Source organism: Stegodyphus dumicola, chromosome X2 (assembly GCF_044657685.1).
Source record: "Stegodyphus dumicola isolate Sdum_Otavi_A_Nest chromosome X2, ASM4465768v1".
Taxonomy (NCBI): domain Eukaryota; kingdom Metazoa; phylum Arthropoda; class Arachnida; order Araneae; family Eresidae; genus Stegodyphus; species Stegodyphus dumicola.
Window position 1 is genome coordinate 4,640,862 of NC_140781.1, and position 24,290 is coordinate 4,665,151.

General features: G+C 32.1%; 1 protein-coding gene and 1 long non-coding RNA gene across 5 annotated transcripts in view; one reads left to right on the forward strand and one right to left on the reverse strand.

The window, feature by feature from the left end:
* Positions 1-24,290, forward strand: part of LOC118198674 (1-phosphatidylinositol 4,5-bisphosphate phosphodiesterase epsilon-1-like) — a 482,557-nt gene that overhangs the window by 99,433 nt on the left and 358,834 nt on the right. For 3 of the 4 annotated variants that reach the window (XM_085809195.1, XM_085809194.1, XM_085809193.1), the window contains exon 3: positions 6,986-8,164. In XM_085809195.1, the coding sequence (XP_085665321.1) occupies positions 6,986-8,164 (1,179 nt within the window). Of the gene's footprint in view, positions 1-2,762; positions 2,899-6,985; positions 8,165-24,290 lie in introns of those variants that run through there. The other variant, XM_085809196.1, reaches the window with a different exon arrangement.
* Positions 1-24,290, reverse strand: part of LOC146992674 (uncharacterized) — a 236,318-nt gene that overhangs the window by 80,661 nt on the left and 131,367 nt on the right. The gene's annotated exons all lie outside the window — the stretch shown is intronic.

Genomic DNA, 24,290 nt, shown 5'->3' on the forward strand with positions numbered 1-24,290 from the left:
TTCCGTTATCTAAAAGGGATACGCATGATACTTAGGAGAAGAGTATAAAGAACTTTTTTAAGTCAAATTAAAGTTCACAGATGGCAACAATTCGTCTTTATAAAAGCCAACACTTTTGGCTTACCTCAAAAAAGGTAATGACTAACTTAAAAACAAAATAAGTAAATTTAGCCAACGGCTTCACAGACTAATTAACACAGGCTGACTCTGACGCGCAAAATGCGACGTAGACAAGCCTAGACAAGTGGCAAGAACTGCTCAAAGACCCCGGAAATCTAATCTCTAGAGAAGTCAAGATAACAACTCGGCCTTCATGCGGCAGAAAACACTCTAAATTCACCTTACAAAACCTCCTCTTAAATACTAACTTGTTTTTACCTCATCTGAATACATGAGCGCTCGATCATATACATTCCTGCAAGAAAGTGTGAGTTGAAAGCAAGATCCATAATAAAGGCTGCTTGAAAATAAAATAACTGTTAAGTAAATTAAATAAATCTCCAGAAGGTTTAATCTAAATAAAAATATAATCTTTTGGAAGCGAATGTATAAAGTCTTACTTCTGAAAATTAAGGATTTATAGACTAAAGTTCTTAAAAAATTAAAATATATTCAGTTTAATGGAACTCATTGTTAATTGTTGGCTTGAATAACCAACGTCACTTACTTTTTAAATTTAAGAAACGTTTTACAATCAGCCAGTACAGTAATGTATTTTACCAAATCGAAATTAATTCTTTGCTAACATTCTGTGGTAATTCTGTGGTTAATGTTCCTAACATTCTGTGGTAGCTTAAATGTACTATATTTTAACTTTGACTTTTCGCACATCACATTTTATAAATTAAACGTGCACAAATGATTCACCAGTAAAAATACACTATATTGCCGTTAACAATACGGTTTACTTAATTCTGTTGTTTCGAAGAACTTCATTCTTCTTCTTTTCATTGGTATTCGTAAAATAGTATTGCAGGTTTAAATTCCAGAAAAGCAAAATGAAAGTAGCTTATTTTAATATATTAATGATATGCGCGTTCATTTTAAGGACGAAATTCGCAAAAAGGCATTCAGATTACATGTGGTAGGAAACAGAAGGATAACAGGATACAGAAGATTTGGAGAAAGCTGATCCTTTGTACTGTTCAGACTTTGACCCTTGCAATTTCTAAGCTAACATATAATAGCAAAGAGATAATTAAAATGAAGAAAATTTAGTCTGGACCAGAAAACGAAAAAACTGCCACATCCATTAGCTTACACTTACTCTCAAAAACAGCTCGCAACATGTGTTTGAGAAGCGAATATTTTGTTGAAAATGGTGTACCGATCATTATTTCGAAAAGAAAACTGCCACAAAACCTCCTGATAACTCACACATTTTAAATGAATGCGATAAATAGCAACAATTATTATAATTATCTAAAGTACAATGAATAAGAAAATTTAATGATTTGAAAGTAAAGTAAATTTAATTTTTAAAAACATGCAAGCTGTAGCATAAGGTTTCTTAAGGTAACGAATTAAGAGCAAAACAGATCAGCTTTATTTTGTAACGTCGTTAAGTGAAAGGTAAGTATCATATCAGCAACAGCTGTATCAAGACAACTCAATCTGCAAAGAGCAACGGATTACTAGTTTGTATAAACATTAGACTCTTTACAGCTAGAAATCTTGAAAATACCACTGTGTCTCCATCAGTAATCATCGAACTCGAGACTTCTTATCTGCACTGAATGCGTTGTGCACCAAAAGGCCACATTGAAGAATAACTCCATACGCTCACCTTCCCACTTGAAAAGACGAAGATTTAATCTACCAAATAAATTAATGAAGAATTATCATCCACTGCCTTTTAGTTCAAATATTGCTGTGGAGTCATAAGAATTATTTAACTGTTTATTCTCAGCATGAAAGTTTGAAACATCGACGTTATTTTTGCCAGGAATATGTAACTCAAGATCTTCCATTTGCTGCTTGAATGCGTTAGCAACTATACCAAAAACACGCATGGGAGGAATAAATTTAATTCCTAACGTACTTTACTCCTCTTTATTATTCATATGCCACATGTAGTCGTACGGCATTAATATGGCAATTAAACATTATGCTTTTTATTTAATTGCTGCTTACGAGATACGGGTACTAACAACTGTAAACTTTTCTGATTTAGCAGTCCCATGACTGTATCTAAAATTATTCGCTTATAAATAATTGAAAGAGACATGTTGCAGAAAAAGACGATAAGAATGCTTAACAGAGCTTAAGTATGAAAATAACGGAGAATATCAGTATTATTCACTATTATGTGAGACAAAATTAGAGAGTTGTCTATGGGTTTATTTTAAAATTTATTGGACACATTTCAATCTGTATGGATTTTAACATGTTTCTCTATTTAAGCTAAAACTTCAAAGTTAACTTTGTAACTTGAAAGGTTTCTCCTTTAACCCGTTACCAAATATTCAGAAACTGAGAATCTTTACAATATCTTTAAGTAAAGATAGTCACGCATTATTCCTTAACAATACCTGGAAGTATTGAAGAAAGTGCATGTAAAAAAGCATTCCTCTCACCAAGTTGAGACTAAGAGAGTAAGCCTCGCAGAGTGATTTATGTTAGCTGCCTCTTCTGAAGAGAAACACATGGAATAACTTCCTGCCCCGCTTTTTCTTTGTTTTCTCAGATGTTCAAAAACATCCACGAGAGTTGGAGTTGTTAGCATCTCAGTGAGTATCCCTGGATTACCGTCACATTTTCGACCGATATTTTTAAAGTCTTTAAAAAGTAACTTGCACAATGTTCAAAGAATCCATAGCAACTCGCATAGCATTCATTATGATTTAAATTTGAAGTTCCTGAAATACCTTGATTCTCCTAGGTTTTAGGCTTACAAAAGTAAGTTCATTAAATAATGCGTTCTCTTGCTCGTTTTAATAATAACTTCGTGCTTAATTGCTTCAGTAGAAAGTAGAGAATATAGTTTTCTGTTAATTTTGTTCAATTATTATGTTAATTGTTTAAAGGACCTATTTTTTAATCAGAAATATGTAAAATACCTTTTAAATGAATTGTTTTTCCAATTTGTCTAAGTAATACTACATTTCTATATTCTCGCAATAAGGATTTCTGTTTAGAAGTATAGAAATATAATATATCAAATTCCAAAGTATTCACAAAAGAATTATGCAAGTTACGGTACTGTATTACTTTTAAGCGTTATATTGTTATAGAGATCTGAGTCACCGAAGATTGTATATATACACATTTCTGCACAGTTTTAAGCGATCAGGTTATTTAAAATATTTGCCAAATTATTGTTTTAAATATTAGCAAATTTTATGGAGAAAACAGCTTACGATTCTAACTAAAAAAGAAGAGCATAGTCACATACTTATTTGTTCGAAAAGCCAACTTCGGAAATTTATAAAAAGCCCTCATTTTATAATTCGCTTAACTATTTTTAGATTATTGCACATCCCTTTATAAAGATATTTAAAATATAAACGTGGGAAGACATGTAGAGTTGATGAAAAATGTTCTTAGTTGCCTTAGTTAAAACGTAAAAAAAAATGTAGGATTACTATTTTCTCATGTGTTAAATGGGTCCAGTTGAGTACTTTAATGCTTGGTAAAATGGCTTAGCTTATGCCTTTAAAAAGTATCTTTTCAAAAAGTAATCATTTCAAGAATTTAAACTAAAGTATTTTTGGCTTGACTTATTTGTGAAATATCTGTTAAAATGAAATAATTTTTGAAAATAAAAATATTTGTGTTGAAAATTGAAGTTTTGCCATTATCAAATCATAAGCTAAAGAAACTCATCTCGACAAAAATGGAAACAATTTCGTAAATTAACATAGAAGCAATTATTTAACGAAATAAATAAAACTTTCTTCATTTTACGGTTGTTTTTAAATCCGGAGTATATTTCTTAAGACGAAAACATCTACACTTGTCACATATTAGGAAACTTGAAAAGAATTTTTTCGGTGGATAAAGAATTTAATCGTACGAAAATGGAAGGAAATTAAATTATGTTTTTCTGTTAAATTTCTAAGAAAATGAATTAATGACGAAGATGTTCCTTGAATAATAAACCATCTAAGTTCATATTAAAGAATATTTCTTTAAGAATAAATTAAGTTGAATCACGCTCTTTAAGAAATGAAACACTTATTTTTTAATTTTGTACTTGATTCAAATCCTAAATACACTGAAGGGTTTTTTTATTGAACGAATGTAAGTAATTATGCATTTCTTTTTACTTTTTAGAGTTAAAAGAGAAATATGTAATGAATAATATTTAACTTTTTCTGTTCTTAAGAAAATCTCCCTTTTTAATTTATTAAATAATATTTTAGAATTCTTGGCTTAAATTCATTGATTATTTTTTAATTAACTTTAGACAGGGGAAACTGTGTAACATGTTTACAAAATTTTTCGTTAGTAACTTGATTGTTTGGATCCCGCACATTTTATAATGACCAAATTCATAATCATTTGTTTAGTAATTATATATAATTATATATATAGTTCATATATTAATTTGTAATGCCAGCAGAATTTTGTAAATATAATTGCCAAAACTTAACTGAAATAAACTAAACAACCGCTGTTCTAAATTGCTCATAACATCCGCATGTTGAGGAGAAACTGGTCGAAAAAATAGTTTCTGAGAAAGCACGCTGTTTAGTCTACGTTTTAAATTCAAGGCCCAAATGAGAGCAACATTTTTTTAATCATTGTTTTAAACTAAAATTCAAAATGCTGATTTTAAAACTGGCATTGGTTTTTCTTTATAGTTTCAAAGATACTGTATATGAACTTTACATGTCAAAGCAAATGAACATATGCATTTACGTATGTAATACAAATATTGTTGTAACTGAGTTATAAAATGTAAGGGGAATGATTCTTTCAATTATACTTATCAGATTTTTTTACCCATAATTTCAACAATACGTATTCCAAAACTCTTCTTTAATACTTTCTTAAGTACGCATCTCGTAGCATTTGCTTTACAATACCTTTTAACAGATTGCTTTTCAGTACGAACAATTCTTGCTTTAATAGTTTTGTAACGTATTTTTAAACAGGATTTCAGTTTATGTTTACAATTCAATGCTAAGTTTATTATATATTTAGATAATATTTACAATCATTATAAATTAAGATACATTTAATAATTAGATTTTCTCACAGTAACTTTCACTTGTTTATGAATGAATAAATCCTTCATTTTAAATACATTTATAAATAATTTAATAAATATTTACGTATTGTGTTAAAGGCAGATGCATGCTTTTTGCAAGTACATGCATAAATACCCATACATATTTCATATTTTTCATTTCAGGCATGTGCAAATTTTTAATTTCTGTGCATTCACTATATTTTTCGAGTAATTTACACTAATTTAACATATACCCGAAAGTTTTACATAAGAAATATGTATAAATATAATTTGAATGAAAATTATATGCATTATTTTTAATACTCACTCGAAGGTAAGTTTTTCTTCAAAATTCCTCCACGATGGCATATCTCCCTTTAGGCAGATAGACTTTGCATGCCTTACTCTATTTAATAAAAACTTAGTCTGACCAATGTGCCTAATTACAAATATTTTAACATGCATAATTTTATATTTACTTATAGCCATCAAGTTTCAAACTTTTGACTTAAAACACGTTTTAGGATACATTCATCATCAAATTCCAATCTTTACATTTTGGAAGAGCGCACAATACGTCTTTTATCGATTTTACACAGTTTAATAATTCTCTGATAATATAATAAATAATAGTAACTAAGAAAAACTTGTAAGCCCAAAGTGATTATTTTTCAGATATATAAAAATAAAATTATGAGTTTAAAATGAGCAACAGTAAAGCGTCTCCTCTAAAAAATTTTAAAAAGTACATTTTACAATAATATGTGAATGTGAAAAAATTTATTTTATTTAAAACATTTTGGCGTTCGAAACATAAAATAAAAGTAGCGAATACTCTATCACAGGTATCGAAAGATGTATACAATTTTAAAAGTACCGTAAGGTATTTTTCATTCTTTAAGCATGACATTTTTGCTAAAAACTATATGTTCTTTTGTATACTTCTTTTGTATGTTTTTGCTTTGTTGTGAACTATATGTATAAACTTTTGTAGTTCAACAGCTTAGATTTTTATAAAACAAATTCATAATCAAAATCGGTGTTGTTAGTTATAGAAAAATAAACAAGATGTGATTTTTGCGTAAATATCGCTAAACTATACAAATTGCTATTATCCATTACACTATTGAATGCTTCTTTCATGCGAAAGTGTCCCGTTTTTCGATTTGTATGGAACTGTCGTGTGTCGAAATACTAGCTGTATTTCCCTGTCAAGCGAGCTTCTGAATGTAAACAAAAACACCCCATCTGGTGACCGAAGCTTCGAAGCAGTGCTTCAACTTCTAGTACCGGTTTGGCCACTCCTTCCTTTTTTACCTCCATGGATGGAACGGTAATCGGCTGTCCTACCCTTGCGAGGCTTGTATTTTGTTGGGCAACAGGCAGTCGCTTACATAAGATTGGTTTGATATATGAATGCGTTTAATAATTTACTGGCCAATCAAATCTCCGATCCTGAGTTCCACAGAACATATCTTTGATGCTTTGGAAAGAGCAGGTGGATTAGCCATATCTGTTGCAGAATTTGGCAAGTATTAAATAGCGCTTAGATGAAAGAACATAACTGTGTGCTCCAAAATTCTTTTCATACATTTTAACAGTCCTCAGCCTCATTGTTAAACTTGCGCATCAGTTATTCACACGCACTACTACTTCAAGGAATACACTACTTTCTGATTTAGATCTGAATTTACATATTTATAAGCATTGTACATGATCATAGCAAATATCTATGCTTATTATTTTGTATTTATCAGTATAAAAGATTTATTGGCAAATTCTGTACTGAAAATGTCCTTATTTTTATAGGATGAAGATAAAGCAGCAGTAGTCACCGTCCAAGCTGCTCCAAGCATTTCATGTGGATGCGGATCTCCGTCCTGCCAATCTCTAGTCTTGGGCAGCCTGGCCTCGAGCATCAATGATTTATCTGTTGAAGCAGAGCAGCTAGATCGGGCTGTGAGGAACAACGACACGTCGGTTGTTCGACGGATGCTTGAGATTCATCACGGTCGTTTTCCTCTTAACCTGCACGGTAGCCTGCTGGATAAATCGAGCGAGGGGTCTCAGAGCGGAACCCAAGACGTAGAAATTTTGTTACGAAAATCGCAAACCTTCTTGGAGCGACTGGAGAGACGTGGCAGCTTATCATCCGAGCACGAACCGCCCCCTATCTTTGCGAATGCCCTTCATCTGGCAGTCGAATGCCATTCTTTAGATGTTGCAAGGCTGCTTTTAAAGTATGGTGTCGACCCAAATGAATCGGGCATTCCACCGTCCTCTTTTGAAATTTGGAGGAGAGGTAGCTGTTCGGCCGCTTCTAACCACTTTTTGTCGCCATGTTTCTTCCGTTTATCAGCCAGCTCCAAGACGTATGTTTGCACTCGTCAGTGCCTGGATCCGTCCCTGAGGACGGTGTATGTGACGTCAGAAGGCAAAAATGTGTTTTATGACGAACACTATACTCGAGAAGCTTTATACGTTCTTGCACCTCTGTTCTTAGCCGTTGCAGTGGGAAATGCCACGATGGTCCATCTACTCTTAAAATATGGAGCATCCCCTAAAGTACAGGACAAATACGGCGTCACGCCTTTGCACCTTGCCACTTGCCAGCACAAAGTATCTTGGTCTTGCATACGCCTTTTATTAGAAAGAGGGGCCAAAATAGAAGCCCCAAATAAGCAGGGCGTTTGCCCATATCAGTTATTAGATACAGATCTTAGATTATTGCAAAAATCTCTAGTTGAAGACGCATTTAGTTGTTTCTTAGCGCATCCTGTAGCTCGAGTTGAAGGAGAAGAGTCCTTTCTCAGTACTGGAAATAGCTTTCGGAACTATTTTCTGTTGAAACGCTTCCAGGACAATAAAAGTTGTAGTCATCAGTCGTCCAAGACGAAAGACATAGAAGAAGAAGTTTCTCATCAGGAATCGACACACAGAAGTAGTCTTGAGAACAGTTCTCATACAGAAGATGAGCTTTCAGATAAGGTAAGACATTGTAACATGTTTTAGAATTTGACATGATTTTCCAAATAAAGTTAAAAAGATTTATATGTTTTTTAATTGGCTAACACTTAGAGTTTTCTTATCATAGTTTTCTAAATTTTTGAATTAGGGAAATAATTAGATGGAATTACTTTATTACCTGCTTAATTAATATTCAGTATTAGGTAAAAACGATAATCGTTCTTTATGAATGTAATTTAAACGTTTTTAGATTAAACTATTGTGTTGCCTAAAATTATACAATTATTACCTACATATTATTAATCCAGGAGTTTTTTTAGGTAAAAACTACCCACCAGTGAAGACAAAATTTGCACTATATTTTCAAATATTTCCTTTCTTCTTGCGACAGACAAAAGATTCAGTTGCTCTATTTTAAATAATTATAGAAAGTTGACTAGCATGTGATTATAATTCAGAGTCCTTTCAATACATTTACAAAATTAGTTCCTTATTATTCCACGTAAACATTAAAACTTGAGAAAAATGCATTTTAGTGTATTAGAATAAAATTAAAAACATTTTCTTCGAAAGAAAGTATTTGCAAACCATTTACAGTCATTATTAATTAAGAAGCAGAGGCTTGGTAAATATTTAAAAGATAATCTTTCCAGATTAGGGAACTAAAGTATAAAACTAAAGCTTATTAATGAAAATGACTGATGGTAAATGCCGACATTTACTTAAAACAAAACAAAAACCTGAAAATATTTCAGAATTATTAAATGCATTCAAGAAGACATGCTTTCATTGAGTAAAATGAAACTAAAAATCCTTAACAGTTCCCTAAAATTAGTGAGAAAGCTTCTGAGAGAATAGAATTTATCTGAATCGAAATAGAATTAAAATTTGTTAGAAACTAATATAGAAAATAGAATTAAGCTGAATGGCAGCTGAATGAATAGTTGTAGAACTATGAAACGTTCACCATACCTTATGTTAATCAGACTTATGATCTACATTCAAATTCGTCTATTATTTCAGATTATAAAACGTTGCCACAATATTCTTCTGCAATAATTTTAAGTGCTTGATAAATTTGTTATTATGCAATTTATTGTTTAAAAACCTCATTACAGAATGCTTGTGCAAGATGCTCAAAATTGGCAGCTACGAACTTTATTTCCCTAAACATTATTCCTAGACGTTTACTTTTAAATACATTTTTTAAAGAACGATACAGCATACTTTGAATTCTCCCTGATACCTCAGGTTTCAGCAAATATATGAAATTAAAAATTTTTATAGCTCTCGTAGAAAAAGCATTTCAAGCAATAAAATAGTCATTATACTTAAATATGAAGGATTTTATTCTTTACGTGGTGAAATGTAGCAGACGTATAAGAATGAGTTTATTGACTTAAATCACTTTTCAGTTTGTATCACCTAATAAAGTTGGCGATATTTCTCTGAGATTCAAGGACATATTACAAAAGCTTCTCATTTCCTAGGTCATTAGCACTCTTATTAAAGTTCTAACTGATCACATGAGGATGTTAACTACACATATCTTAAGAAATTTTCCATTGTAAAGTGTAAAATCATTTGAATTTATATTATAAAAGCGTATTGATATTTTACTTCAAATATTTTACCTTACACAAGGCCAGAAAATAAAGTAAAAAAAAAAAAAAGAGACAGAAGAAGAAGAAAAAGAAAAATAAGAAATAAAATATACCGCTGTAACATTTTCCTTTAAGGCTGCTGAAAGAAATTATGGAATGCATCATTTTCGTTTTCACTGTGTATTCTGTAATAATGCTAAGGAAAGCAAACTATTTTATTTAATTAAGAATTAAAATTTGCTTTCAAAATACCTAATTCTCTCGATGTGAAGGAGAACTAGAACAAATAATGCGAAAAATAATTTGCAAACATGTAACATTTAAAGTAATTTCTAAAAAAAACCTTGACATAGTTGGTTATGTAACATCTTTTATTCAAAATGTATGAAATTTAAGTTTTTTCATATGAGCCCTCTACGAAGAGAAAAGCCGTCCAACTGGTATAGCGGTTCAACTGTCGCTGACTGCTGTCACGAAGGGCTCGGGCTTGAATCCCAAAGAAGGCATGGATGTTTGTAAATGGGTAATGTCCGTGCAGCATGGCAGAGTGCAGGCACTTTAAATATGAAGCGAACCGAAAGTCTTCTCGAGAGGTTGGTGGTTGGGGAAGAGGGATGCGAGGTCCTCGGACCCGTCCCCCCCGGCATGCTCTTTGTCAAAATTGGAGGCTGAACTGAGCTAAATCGCCCTCTGAACACCTTGCCGTTGGCTGTTGCAAACGGCAGGCGTATCTTGCGCTCCTTGCCACGAAGAATTTCGTGCTCTTGGGTTGACTATAGATCAGACAAGTGAGCATTAGTCAACAACAAGCACAACGAAGAAAGTTCCAGTTAGTAAGTTGTTCTGTGTCATGGTGAAGATTCTTTAGGGAGGAAAAAAAGAAATTCATAATTCTTTGAAATTGTCATAATTCATAATTCTTTGGCTTTGAAAATGTTGCCAAAATTACGTATACGATACCATTTAACCGCATGGAAATGTGTTAGTTTAGGCCTTCTATAAAACTAGATTTCATTGAATACAATATTTTAGCCCTTCTGCAAACATTAATTTGGAACTAGTGCTTCTAAACTGATGTTTTCTTAACGTTAAATATACTCTCCAAAATCCTTGGAACCATTATTTTAATACTAGGGGTACTAGTAATGCAGTTTACGGCCTTTCTTGTAAATCGCAAAAAAGAGCCTAGCATTTTTACTGGTAAATCGGAATTATTTTGTCCGTAATTTCGCGAACAGCATAATTTCAATATGATCCGCTGCGACTGTGTTAGAATAACTCTCAAAAATTTAAAATTTGATATACATCTTACAGGACATAAACTAATATATTTTTGTGGTACAATATCAGTGTAACAGCTGTAAAACGTGATATTTTAAGCATTTTCCCTGAAAACATTAAGCTATACATTCTGAATGAAGGTACAATGAAATTTATGCTTGACGAGCTATCAAGCCAAAACACAGTTTTTAGAAACGAAGTTAAGCATGCTTTGAAGTATCACATAAAAACCTATTTAATGTATTTTAATCTTTAAAATTATAACATTACTGGCAACTTCTCCTTTTTACCAGTTATTTTAAAACCTAAATATAATTACATCTTTGGCCGGATAATCTTAATTTTATACTTTAAGAGTATTTAATGTTTATAACAATAAGTCGGAAATTTATTTTAAAAAGTTTAAGAAAATGCATTAAAAATTTCACACAAGAAACAAAAAGCATAAATTCTATGTCAAAGTCAATAGTATATACTATTTATAGTGCCTAAAATGAAATTAGGAATTTTTTTAGGAATTACTAAAAAATTAATAATCCAACAAAATAAAATTTGAGTAATCGTTACTTCAGTAGCATAGAAGAAGTAGTAAACTATTAAAATGCAAATAATTAAATTTAAAAAAATGAGGAAAAGCATATATAAATCCAAAATCAAGTATATATATAAAAAGGATCTTTTTTTCTGAATTAATCTCAGTTTTGAGTGAGAATCTACTTTCTCCATATCCTTACTTTACATTAGGTGAATATCCTCTACAAATCTACGATGTGTACATTTTCGAAATGCTGCCAGATCTGCCTTTGAATCAGGGCACCTACTTTATTTTATTCTGAATCCTAGAGAAAAAGTTTTTTTTTTGTCAGATAGTTTCAGCAAATCTGCAAAATGATAACTAGTGGCCATAGCCATAAACATATATCAACTTGCTTCGATTAAAGTAATATGCGGTTATGGGAAGAACGCTTGCATGGAATTCTGATTTTTTCAGTTTATAACTGTGACTTTAGGGTCCACCAGCGGCCGAGTGGCAAAATCATGGACACTAGTAGTTCGGTCCTAGGTTCGGATCTTGGCTGGCTCCATGGGCCTTTTCGTGGTTTATTATTATATAACATATGTACTACGTTCCCACACAATGTCTTACATCAGTTATAGCCCCTGTATGGCCATGTAACAAATTTATTTAAGATCCAAATGAACTCCCGGTGCAGCCTCCTGGGGCTCCAGGGAGTTGTTGTTTCTAGAGAGTGGAGGGTGCGGGACATACGCCTGTTTACCTATGTTAAACACCAGGCGTCCCCGTCCTCCGTAACCTGTAACCTGTGTAACGTGTATAGGAGTGAATTTCCCTTAGAGGCTATCTGCGTAGGGGCGTCCCTCCCTTACGCAAATAGCCTCGAGTGCTTTGCCATAATCAGATAAACCAAACCAACTTACGACCACAGATTTGATGGCAAACTAATATCAAAAATGTTACCTTCGTGCAATTCGTCTGCCTTCAAGCAACATATTGAAAACAAAAATATTTTTTAATCATACTTCAAACATGCAATCTTCTAATGCAATATTACCTTAAAAGCTCCATTTATTTGAGCATTTGAGATATTCAGAAAATCGTAAAGAAGGGATGCAAGTGCTTTCCAAGAAATTAAGTCTACTGAGTAATCCAAAAGCTCTACGAACGTGCCAAGAGACGTATACAATCAGAAGAAATATATAGAGAGAAGGTTAAGTAGAGATAAAGTTGATTTTTTTAGACCTAGACATTTTACCTCTTCAGTTTTTAAACATTACAGAAGCTAGTTTACAGTTACATACTCGTACATTAAATGTAATAGTTTACATTCACTTTCAGGCATAGTTTACATTTAATTTTGATTTCTTAATGGTAAATGTCTTACGAAATTTATTTCATTACAAAATAGTTAATAAAATAAGGTTTTCTTCATTTATGTATAATATTTACTTCATATATACAGCTGAAGAGTTTCAACACTAAAGCCGACGTGTTTCGCCTGCTCATAGCCAGAGAACACGAAATTGGAGAAATTTCTCCTATTACTCTAATTATTTCCCTATATCATAGAAACATGGATTTACTTTTATAAATTTTAATATTTGATTAACGAGGATTTTAATTGCTGGAGTCGATTCAGTTGATTATGGCAAATCAAACTTGGGCTATTCGCCTAAGGAAAGGAATGGCTTCGTGGGGGAAACCGGATGTATTATATAAATGCTGTTATAGGCTTTATTTGAACTCTTTTATTGCGATACGTTTCTTACACATTTCCTCCTACTTTTAGTGCTGTTTTGTTTTCTGTATTGAAGAAACAGAACAAAAGTTGTTAGCCATTGAATCGATTGGGAATTCTGGAACATCTTTTAGTAGCTTTGCAGACACGAAACTGTCACTTCAGGAAAAGCCGCTTAAGCTGTATATGGCTTACGCACAGCGTAAAGCCATACACAGTATTGATAACTACCATTTTTGTAGCTAGACACTTCATCTTGTTTGTTGTGCTTCAAGAGTTTCTACGTGTTTCTACTTTACGTGTACGCTTTACATTTTTAAATTTCATTATTTTTCCTGATTTTATTAATGTTTATACCAGATACGTTTAGTGCGCTTCTGTTCTCGAGATATTCAGGATCTGAAATCTTTACTCATCTAGCATCTTCCGTCTCTTACAAAAATAAAACAAATTTTGTTAATTTTCTATGAAATTTCCTTGCCTGAACACATTTTTATGTTTTTTGCCATCCTAATTTCCAACATGCCATTCGTTTTTCAAAGCCATGTTTTTAGGTTTGTCAGGAAATGTAAGGATAAATAAGGGACATGAAAATAAAAGATCTAAGAGTTTCAACTGTAGAAATAATAAACTCAATTGCGTAATAAAGTTCGTAATAGATATTGTTAATTTAAATACTAGTTTTTATAAAGAAAAATGAAAGCGAAAATATCATCAGCTCCAACATCCAAATCAGAAAGGGTTCTTTCATTAAAAACCGATATAAAAGAACTATAATTAGGTTTTCAATAATTTGCATGCATAATGAACCTTAGGTTCATGTTATACATAAGCAGCAATATATACGTGAGCATAAAGAGAGTCATTCTGTATAGAATTTTGATATGAATTGCAAGACATTCTGCTCATTATTTTTCTGTTCATCATCACTTATCTAATACGAAACGTAAGCAGAAAGTTAGCCATATTCAGAAAAATTGATATATGTAGGTACGAAACACTTGTTTAGAACATTCATGTGAAACATGCGAAGGACTATAATGTACATATTTTCTTGCGAAAATTTTCGTTTACATAATGGATCCTTAATTCGTATGTAAATATCGATTTTGTAGTGCAAACTTAGTGATGTAGAAGGCATTTTCTAAAATGTATTTTACGTTGAGAAGCAAAAATAAAGGAAAAGGATTTTTTTAGCTCAGTGATCAGAGCATCCTGCTCTCTACAGCTCAAGAAGCAGCTAATTATATCTGTAGTCAACTCAGAAAATTTACAGAGCTCTCCAATTGAAGTAGAATGAACATAACTCTATCTTCTAGCGTCTTAATATATGGTCTCGAACGAGTCCTGCTCAAAGAAAATAGAAATATACTCTCATCAGGCTGCTTACCTAATTAGAAGGAGTTACAAAAGAAATGTTAATTCAGTTATGTTGGATCCCGTTTATCCGTTGGATCCTGAGTTCGAATCTAATCCGAAGCATGTTTTTCACGCGGCAATAACGAAAGTTGCTCCATCCTCTCTTTTAAGCAAGATATAATGAAATATAATGCATAGGAAATATTCTATGCCAGCGGATCTCAACAATTTGACCATCTAAGCAAAAATTGAAAACCTTTAGTACCACCACTACAATTTACAATTATTATTTTTCAATTTCTCAATAGAAATATTTTTAAAAAATATTTTTTCCATTTGCACAACCTATTCGCTATTTGTATTAAATACGCAGAAATAAAAAATATTAGATTAAAAATTGGCTACCATTTTAATTATCAAAATTTTCATCATAATACATTAATTCTAAAATTTAGTGTGAAATCTGGCCCTGTTTAAGAGAGATTATTATGTCACTTATTTCACTTAGTTTTAACCGTAAATTAAGATCCACTTTTAATCCTGTCCTATATTTATTTTTCAAATATAACATGGAAGAAAATCCTTGTTCAAACATATAAGTTGTGCAGAAAGGCAATAAAAATTTAATAGCTTTATTTGAAAATTCTTTACATTTTATTTTTCAGTTCAGCCAAAAGGTAACCAGTGTGTTATTTTTGAAATCTTCAGTTAGAGTTCGATTACAGGAAACTGCTATCAATTGTTCATTTTCTTGAAATTGATTCCTTACATTTGAAAAAAAAATGGATTTCTAATAAAATTTCAGGTACATTTGAACAAAATGGATTTCTTATAAAATTTTCCTGTTCATAATCCTATGGAAAACGCAAATTGAAATTATTTATCAATGAAAAAATGATTTAATGTCGGATGGTAGTTCTTTTATTTTCAAATTATTTTATATTCAAATTTACATTATTTTATATTCAAATTCCTTTATCTTCTTCGAAACGTATGTAAAATAATAATGGAAAAACGTTCGTTATATCAGTATTTTCATCTAAGTGCAATGCAAAATAATCACTGTGTTTTATTTTTTGAATAAGTGTCTCTTTTATGGAATTTGCCATTTCATAAATCGTCGATTTACTGCTTTTCGTTGAATAATATTAAAATGATATCTTTAGCTGCTGATAATATAAGAGTTTCTTCAATAGTGTGAGCCTGCCCAGTCATTTCAATTCCTAGGCTTACTAACTACCTAGCTTCCAAAGCTCTTTTACTTGAAGTAACAAAAACCTTTCATTACTTGTTTAATATTTTTGAACTCCGATAATTTCCTCTTAAAATATTCTTCGTATTTATCCTTTAAATTGGCATGCATAGATTCCAGATGCCTTTTAAGAAAGGATAATTTCATACTTTGGTTGGATAAAAGTTCACCGGAAACAATATATTTAGTTTGAGGTTTCATTTAACCTCCATTCCAAGTAAACTCAAGTGATAAATAACGTTGATTCTATTTCCTATAAATAATTTTTTTTATATTTATTATTCTTATTAGTGCTAGTAGATTGTTCTGGATCTCTCACCTGTGAATCCTCACTTTTCCGCTCAGTCTTGTCCGTTTATCCATTTTGAAAATCTAGGTTTGTTTCATTATTTTTTCATAAATATTTAAATGCAAAATATAGTACGAGTTCTTCAAGAACAAACGATGATATTCTCAATTCGCGTAGAAAAGTAAGGAAAAACAAAGCAACAAGAAGACGAAATACATGTTGTTATAGACAGCAAATCGAAGTAAAAAAATGAGTGATAATTTAAAGTAGAGCAATATGAGCCCGGAAGTGGTAGCGACATAAAGAGTAGACATGCTAATAAATCAATCAATTCTAAAGGAATTAATGAGGTACTATTATCTTTTTATAGGAACTTATTTTTATCTCCTATTAAATGCAACATCCATTTCTATTACGCCTTTTAAAAATATTATTCATGACATATTTTATTATATCTAGGGCTAAAAGAATATTTGGGAAAATAAAAACGGATTATTCTGCTTAAGTCTACGAGCGCCTATTGACTTAGAATAAAGCTCGGATCGCATAAATTTACGAGTGTTAGAGAAAACCTCAAACAGGATGTTGGGATATTTAATTTTGGAATTTAATAGTTAAAAATAGTTTCTTTGCGTACCATCTATTTTTCTCTTGCGTACCACCGGTTGGGAATCACTGATCTATGAGCTTTGTGTAAATTTGCAAAATTACTTCTTTATTTACAAATATATTTTTATTGTTGTATATGACTGTTGCTTTGTTTGTAAAATTTTAATGGAATTTTCGTACCTTAAAGACATATTAAGTGATACCAAATTAATGACAAATGATGCCTAAAAGTTCAATGTACTTTTTCTTCTTTCCCGCGTTTTAATTCAGTTGCAGTATACTTTCTCATATTCATATCTTTTCCGTTACTAGCCATTTCGAAGAAAAAAAATTGTACTTTAAGGTAAATTAATATTTATGTTGCTGAAAATAATGTTGCTTATGTTGCTGAAAAAAATTCTTTCTCACCTGTAAAATACTTCACGAATATCAGTCTAAAATTCCCTGACGGTTTGAAAATCTTTACTCATGCGTTGGATAAATGTTATAAGCTATGGGATGTTTGTGTCGCGGACAGGTACTTCAGCTGCTATTGAATATTTTTGCGGAAATTTCAAACGCACTTTCAAGCTGTTAATTCTTTACATTTCACTAGTGGACTTTCTACAAGAACAGAAAGCTCTTTAAAGTTACGTTTTTGAACAAAGCACTCTCTAATACCTCAAAAAATTTCCCTTACACGGAAAACACACTTATCATTAACAAATACGAAGCGCACAATAAAACTTGCTCAGTTACAAAACTCAAGATTTTTAGAGAATTGTATCTACTCCATTTGGTTTGGAAAAGAATATAAAATTGTATCACGAGAAAGCTTCTGTTCTCTCTAAAGTAGTTTAAGGAATTTTCTAGTAATAAACAATAAAAAAGACGCTTTTAAAAGCTTCAGTCTCGCATTATTTCTAAAAAGGAAAGGATTAAGTTACTTTTACTGATACAAACTCTCTTTCGAAAGAGATTTACGGAATTCTGTTTTTATTGCTCGAATTTTTTGTTTTCAGTATTCGAAGTAAGCTCTAAGGCAGATGTTTACTAGATATGAATCTGCTTTTGACTGTTAAAAACAAATATCAGTCTCCCATGATGAAAAAATATTTTGTTGATCTTTTCTTTTTCTGAGGAAAGCCGCGTATATGTTGTCAGCCAAAAGTAATAAATTATATTTGAAGACATATTTTACAACTTTTCAAATATTTTATTTAAAATACACTTAGAATACTATATATACTTTTACCTGGGAAGACCTTTATAATGTGTTAATGTATACTGAGAAAAAATATGATGAGTTTCATTCTAAATTTGAAACTTAACTTTCTCATCTCAAAGAAGAATCAAATGCCTAGATTACGTTAGTCAAGAATGCGCTGAACATGCAACAACAAGTTATAGTTGTAACACGAACGTTTGCATCATCAGTCGTCCTTTCTGTAATTAATCATTTCTGGGCAATGACTTGGCTAATAATTAGTCTTTGCCCAAAATGATCATAAGGTCGTGAATCTGGGAAGATACTCGTATGCTATGAATGTAGCGTCGATGCCATCGATAATGGAAAAGTGGAAACGAACAGTGGGATGCGTGCAAAAAAAAATCATTCGAAATGATTCGCAAGATAGCAAGCAGTATGGGTAAGGAATGTAAGCTCTTGAAACGGCGAGCAGTTTGAGAAAAAAAATGAGTCTGCTTGGCAGTGTTGTGGAAGAAGGAGTTCAGTTTGACTTTTCAATGGCACTGTCCTTCGTTTTATCCATAATAGCGTCATTACGTTATGCAATCATATTTATAGCCTGCTTTTGAGTAATTATGCACATTTCTCAGAAACAAGATATTTAAACACTGAAATAAAATACTTGAACATAATTTTTTACAGGAAAGCTGATAGCCTAAATTACTATTTTTAGCTCCCAAACTGGATGTATTTGAAACTATATTCAGTGAGTCTTAAAAGGCGAATATATTTATTCGGAATAGCAAATATCAAGAATTTTCTGAAATCATTACTATTATGTTTTTACATTTCAAACCAACATTTTTCAATATACAGGGTGAGCCAAATAAGACATAAGACCTACCAATGTTAAACACAAATAACTTTTTTATTTTTTGATATAATTATTTTTTTTCCTTTTGTAGGTTATAATTGAATTCTTGGTAATTTATTATGGCACCTTACAGTACAAAACAGCGCGTTAAAATTATAGAGTTTTTCTATTCTTGTCAATGATCAATTGTTATGACGCAGCGTAAATATCGGCAATATTTTAAATCAAGTGTACTGTTTGGTACCCATATTTCTTCGAGAATGAGGATGGAACACCAGAAATGATTTCCGGAGCTTCTTACAGAACAATGATTGATAACTTTTTGAGGCCGATAGCAGGATAACATCCTTTTTTTCATGGGGATATTTAAAAGACAATGTGTATGTTAATAAACCAGAGACTATTAGACAGCTGAAGCAAAATATTCGAGACGAAATACTAAGCCTTTAACCAGAAAAACTACGTGGTGTGATGGAAAACTCGTTAAAAGAGCCAATCTCTGTATCGAGAAAAAGGTTGGACATTTGTCTGATGTCATATTTTATACATAATTTCCATAAAATATATTTAATGTATAAAAACAATTAATCAAAATAAATGATTATTACAAAAGTTATCCGTGTTTAACATTACGTCTTATTTGGCCCACCCTATACTTATTATTAATAATATTTATAAGTATTTTTATTATTAATTTTATTGCTTGCATTTTATTAGATAAGAATGTGATAGAACTAGACTTGCGTCATGTATGACATTCTCTAAGTTAATTCGATGTCACGGCATATTAATAATAGAAAATCGGAAAGTAATAACTCTAAATTGTTTCTGTCCAGTCCGAAATTGGAAAGAAGATGAACGTTTGCGTACGTATTTCACTTAATTTCAATTTAAAAAATAGATTTCACGTATTGTTTCCTGAACCAAGTATTCATAAAGAGAAACGCGACGATTCAGTGCCATGTTTAATAGCTGTTTTTGGCTATATTTTGTTTAGGTAAAATTTTGCTGATAATTTTGCGTGACTTTCAAATAATTAATTGCATCAAAATTTAATTAAAAGTATTCAAAATTAGACAATTTAATAGGAAATATATATTTTGTTAATGCAAAGTTTCTGACTTTGAATTCAAGTTTTAATAATGTTTCTAATGAAAACAACCATGCAATTAATTTCTGCTTTAAAATTCCTTGCTATCAAAGATTCTGCCATTTCATATGAGAGGCATCCAGTTTATTTCATTAGGCTATCACACACAGAGAACCTTTTTTTTTTTTAATTCCAGAAATAAGTTTGGTTTGACCTTTCAGATCTTTACGTTTTGGTTTTCATGAAAATGCAATTTTATGCTTTATACATTTTCTCACCACATTTATGCTTCCATTCCAGACATCTTTAAATAGCGTTTATGTACTCTTATGATTTTTCTTCATTACTTCAAAATAATGTAATTACGTTTTTCAATTACAGCGTAACCTTAAACAAGAATTCTGCTTTTAACTAATATGAGTAAAATGGCTCAGTTAATGAATTTCCTTAATTGCATTTCTCAAGTTTTGGTAAGCAACATCCAGATAATAATAGTTTTTCCGTAGGTTAATTAAAAGTAATTTTACAACATGGGCATTCCTAAGAAAGAAATTGAATATTAAATAAACAAAATAGAATTTTTACTGCCAACGCGTTCGAAAATTAAACTGCGTTATGGGTTTTTAAAAATACGTGCTTTAGAAAAAATTATTGAATCCTATGCAAAAAATAACTATTACATTAAGGAGCAAAGAGTAAAAACCGAAAAGGTGTTTAAATACGATTCAGGAAAATATAACTTCCAAGAGTTTTTTTAAAGCAACGTTTTTTCTTAAAAGCGTTTAGCTAAATAATGGTTTAAATAATAAGTTGATTAAGATAAATAGTTATTTTAAATAACTGAGGTATCCCTTGAGTCTACTGTTTTTTCTGTTATTGATTATACTTTTTCCAACCAAATGTACTGGTTGTTCTGCTCATAAAAACTGTATATAATTAGGTTTCATTGCAATGAAAACGCTGAAATAAATAAATCATGCAGGGATAAGTTAAAAGATGTATTGATTATAATTTATTCTTGCTCTCAAGCAAGCATTTATTTTTCTGCCAAGTAAGCTGAAGGTATTAACTCTACAAATTTTATTATAGAGTTATAGGGGTTATTTTAATTTACTAATAGTTATTTTTAATTTTGAATGACTTTCCTTTACTCTCTTGTTTCTCTCCTACGCTCCACTACCAGAATGAGTTTTCAGGATCACGTGTTATATAAATGAGGTAGAACCAGTATTTAAGGGGTAGTCTCGGTCACTTTCGCAGAAGAACTTAGAAGTTCCTAGCACAGCGTGTTCTGTCTGCAGGCCACGTCATTGCTTTAAGCCAAATTTTACTAATTCCGGCCGTAATGTTATGTGCCCTTTAGTATTCGCCGGTAAGCTTTAAATGAGGGTCAACTCTATTAATCATTCCTGTGCAGCTTCGGCTAAGTTTTTAGTTAGTTAGCATTAGTTTAGATTCTTATTTTCTATCCCAAGTGGAGGCTTGCTGTAAACCTAAGATGGGCCATCTATAAATATTCACAAGTTAAATAAAAGGGTAATTTTAACCCTTTTTGGAGTTGCTACTCTAGCCTTTTGAAGTCATCAGATAGTCTCTCCACATTTCTGAAGTATTTTAGTTGACTAAGAAAGCCAAATTTAACTAGAATATTATATTGGTGCCCGAACAATTTTAAGAATCATGTTCTCTAGAGTCCGGAAAGTTCACATTGGCCGCTCCTAGACTGCAAAATTCACCGGTACCAGCGAATCCGATGGAAGGGTTCAGATCCGTCATGGGGACCATGTAGGCTGCAATAAAGCCAGCTACTACTATCTTCAACTTCATTTTTCGTAAATTCAACTATTCAACTTTTTGTATGAAAAGAAGTCAAGCGTCAAGTTAAGAGAGGTAATTTTATCGCCTCTGCTTCCCCCCCTCCAGGATTTCATGGAAGTGAGAAATCCAAATACGCTTGAAAGCCTATTTCAACTCCCCGTGGAATTAGAAAGCTGGCAAGCCTCGGAGAAAACGCATACGGCAAATTTTGGCCAAAGGCACTGCTCGAGATTACTAACAAAAACCTCAGAATAGGCAGTATCTTTATAGGCAGGCTGATACGACCGCGAAATGCGGTAGCAAAAATAGGGTACAAAAATAAAAGCATTTGGCGATAGCCCTAAAAGAATCAACCAGAAAAACAAGGGGCTGAGAAGCAAGGTAATTTAAACTAATAACGGTGTCGGAGGAGAGTGTCCGGTCACCCGCACTGAAGCAAAAATCTCTCAGTATTTAAACCAAATCCTGTCATTGCGCAAAATTTGGCTTTGCCTTTGGTCGACATTTTATGCACAACAGGCGCGAACTTAAATTTTAAGAGTTCTACTTTGCAGGTGCAAATGGACGCTGTGCATGAGGAGGTGAGCTCAACGCCTGAAATTCATTTGAATCACCTACCGGAAAATAAAAAAAAAGAAAATTCAAGTGGATGGTAAGAAATTTTTAAAAAATATTTGATGCTAAGCCGGGTTTCTGCCGGCTCATTACGCATGCAGTCTGCGCGAGAAATGCCGCCCCCGTAAGGACTAAGCCCTATAGGTTTGATAAAGTAAAAAAGCAGATAGTTGAAGAATACATTAAGAAATGTTTAACCCCCAAAAAAATTATTATCTCGACTATTAGCCCTTACGCAACTCCACTAGTCATATACCGAAAGAAAAAGACCCTTCCACCTTCAGTGCCGAAACCATGGCGATTTTCCTTTGATTATTACTGCAAATCAAATAGTATTACAAAATACCCAGTGTATCCCCTGCCAGTTATAGATGAAATTATTCAAAAAATCAAATCTATGAATTACATAACTACCCTGGACTTGACGTCAGGGCTATTTTCAGATAGGAGTAAAGGCTGAAGACGTTGAAAAAACTGCCTTCATTACGAAATCAGGCGTATATGCCATTTTGAGAATTCCGTCTGGCTTATGTAGAACTCCAGCAACATTTAAGAGAATGATGGATGCAATTTTAAGACCCGTCTTAAACTAAAGTACTTTTGTATATCTCGAATATATCATTATAACCAGTGAAACTATTGACAAACATGTTAAACATTCAGAACCTTTCTGCTTAATAAATCAAGCTGGCCTCAAAGTTAATGCCTCAAAACGTAAATTTGGAGCTAAAGAACTACGATACCTTGGATATGAAATTTTAAAAAAAGGCATAGAGACATAAAATTCTAAAATTTTAGCAATTAAAATCTATCCGCTTCTCAATACTGCGAAAACACTGGCATCATTTTTGGACATGTGCCCCCTCCTATTACCGTTCATTCATAAAAGACTTTGCAAAGACAGTTGAACCTCTACTGGTTACAAAACGAAACAAATGAACAGATATACATGCTCTGAAGAAGCGAACGAGGCGTTTGAGCAGCTGAAGCAAGCATTGATTAGTGCTCCAGTATTGAAACTCCCGGAAGCGGACCAAAATTTATAAATCGCTGCTGATGCTTCCGACTATGGAGTTGGCGCCGTGCTTTCGCAAAACTGTCAGCCAATAGCCTATTTTAGTGAAATTACAGAGCAACTGAAATGGAAGCTCTCGTCGTTCGTTTAGCAAATCAAAAATTCCGAGTATAATTCGGAAGCGCCGCAGTGACGGTTTATTCAGCCTATGCTGCAGTTGGTCATTTTTCTGGCAAATTCTATGGCTGCGGTTTATAATACGGACTCTTATGTTACAAGAATATAACCTCATTATTAAGCACACGCCAGGAATGAGAATGTTGTTGCAGATGCACTGTCTAGAATTAAGATAGGTGAGAAGGGAAACATCGTTAAATGTGCCATGTTAACTTCAAAAATAATTGTGAGACACTATTAGTACAGAACTATACACCGCGAAGATGACATCCTTCCTAGTTTTTGCCGTACGGAATTGAACGTCATTTCTGCGGAAATCAGTTACATTGGCATACAAGGCCTGTTGTTCAGTACATATTATTTTCTTTTGTTGCAAGATATTTTGAAAAGCACAGTATTACATATGAACACTCTTATAACATAAATCAATACTATATATTAGTGAAATTATATTGTATGTATACACATATATGCATTTGGCAATGCATTAAATGAATGCTACATTTGGTATATAAATAAGTCAAATGTGATACATTTAAGTGACTACAATCAATGTGGAAGAAATATTTTTACACTACAGAAATATATAGATATTATGCAACATTGTTATTGGTATTTCATGTGTTAGGTTGGCATATTTACTATATTGGAATGAACACTTATATTACGAAAGTTAGATAACTGTATGAACAATGTATTACACCGGATGAGTACAAATATTTGTACATGTCAAGAAGT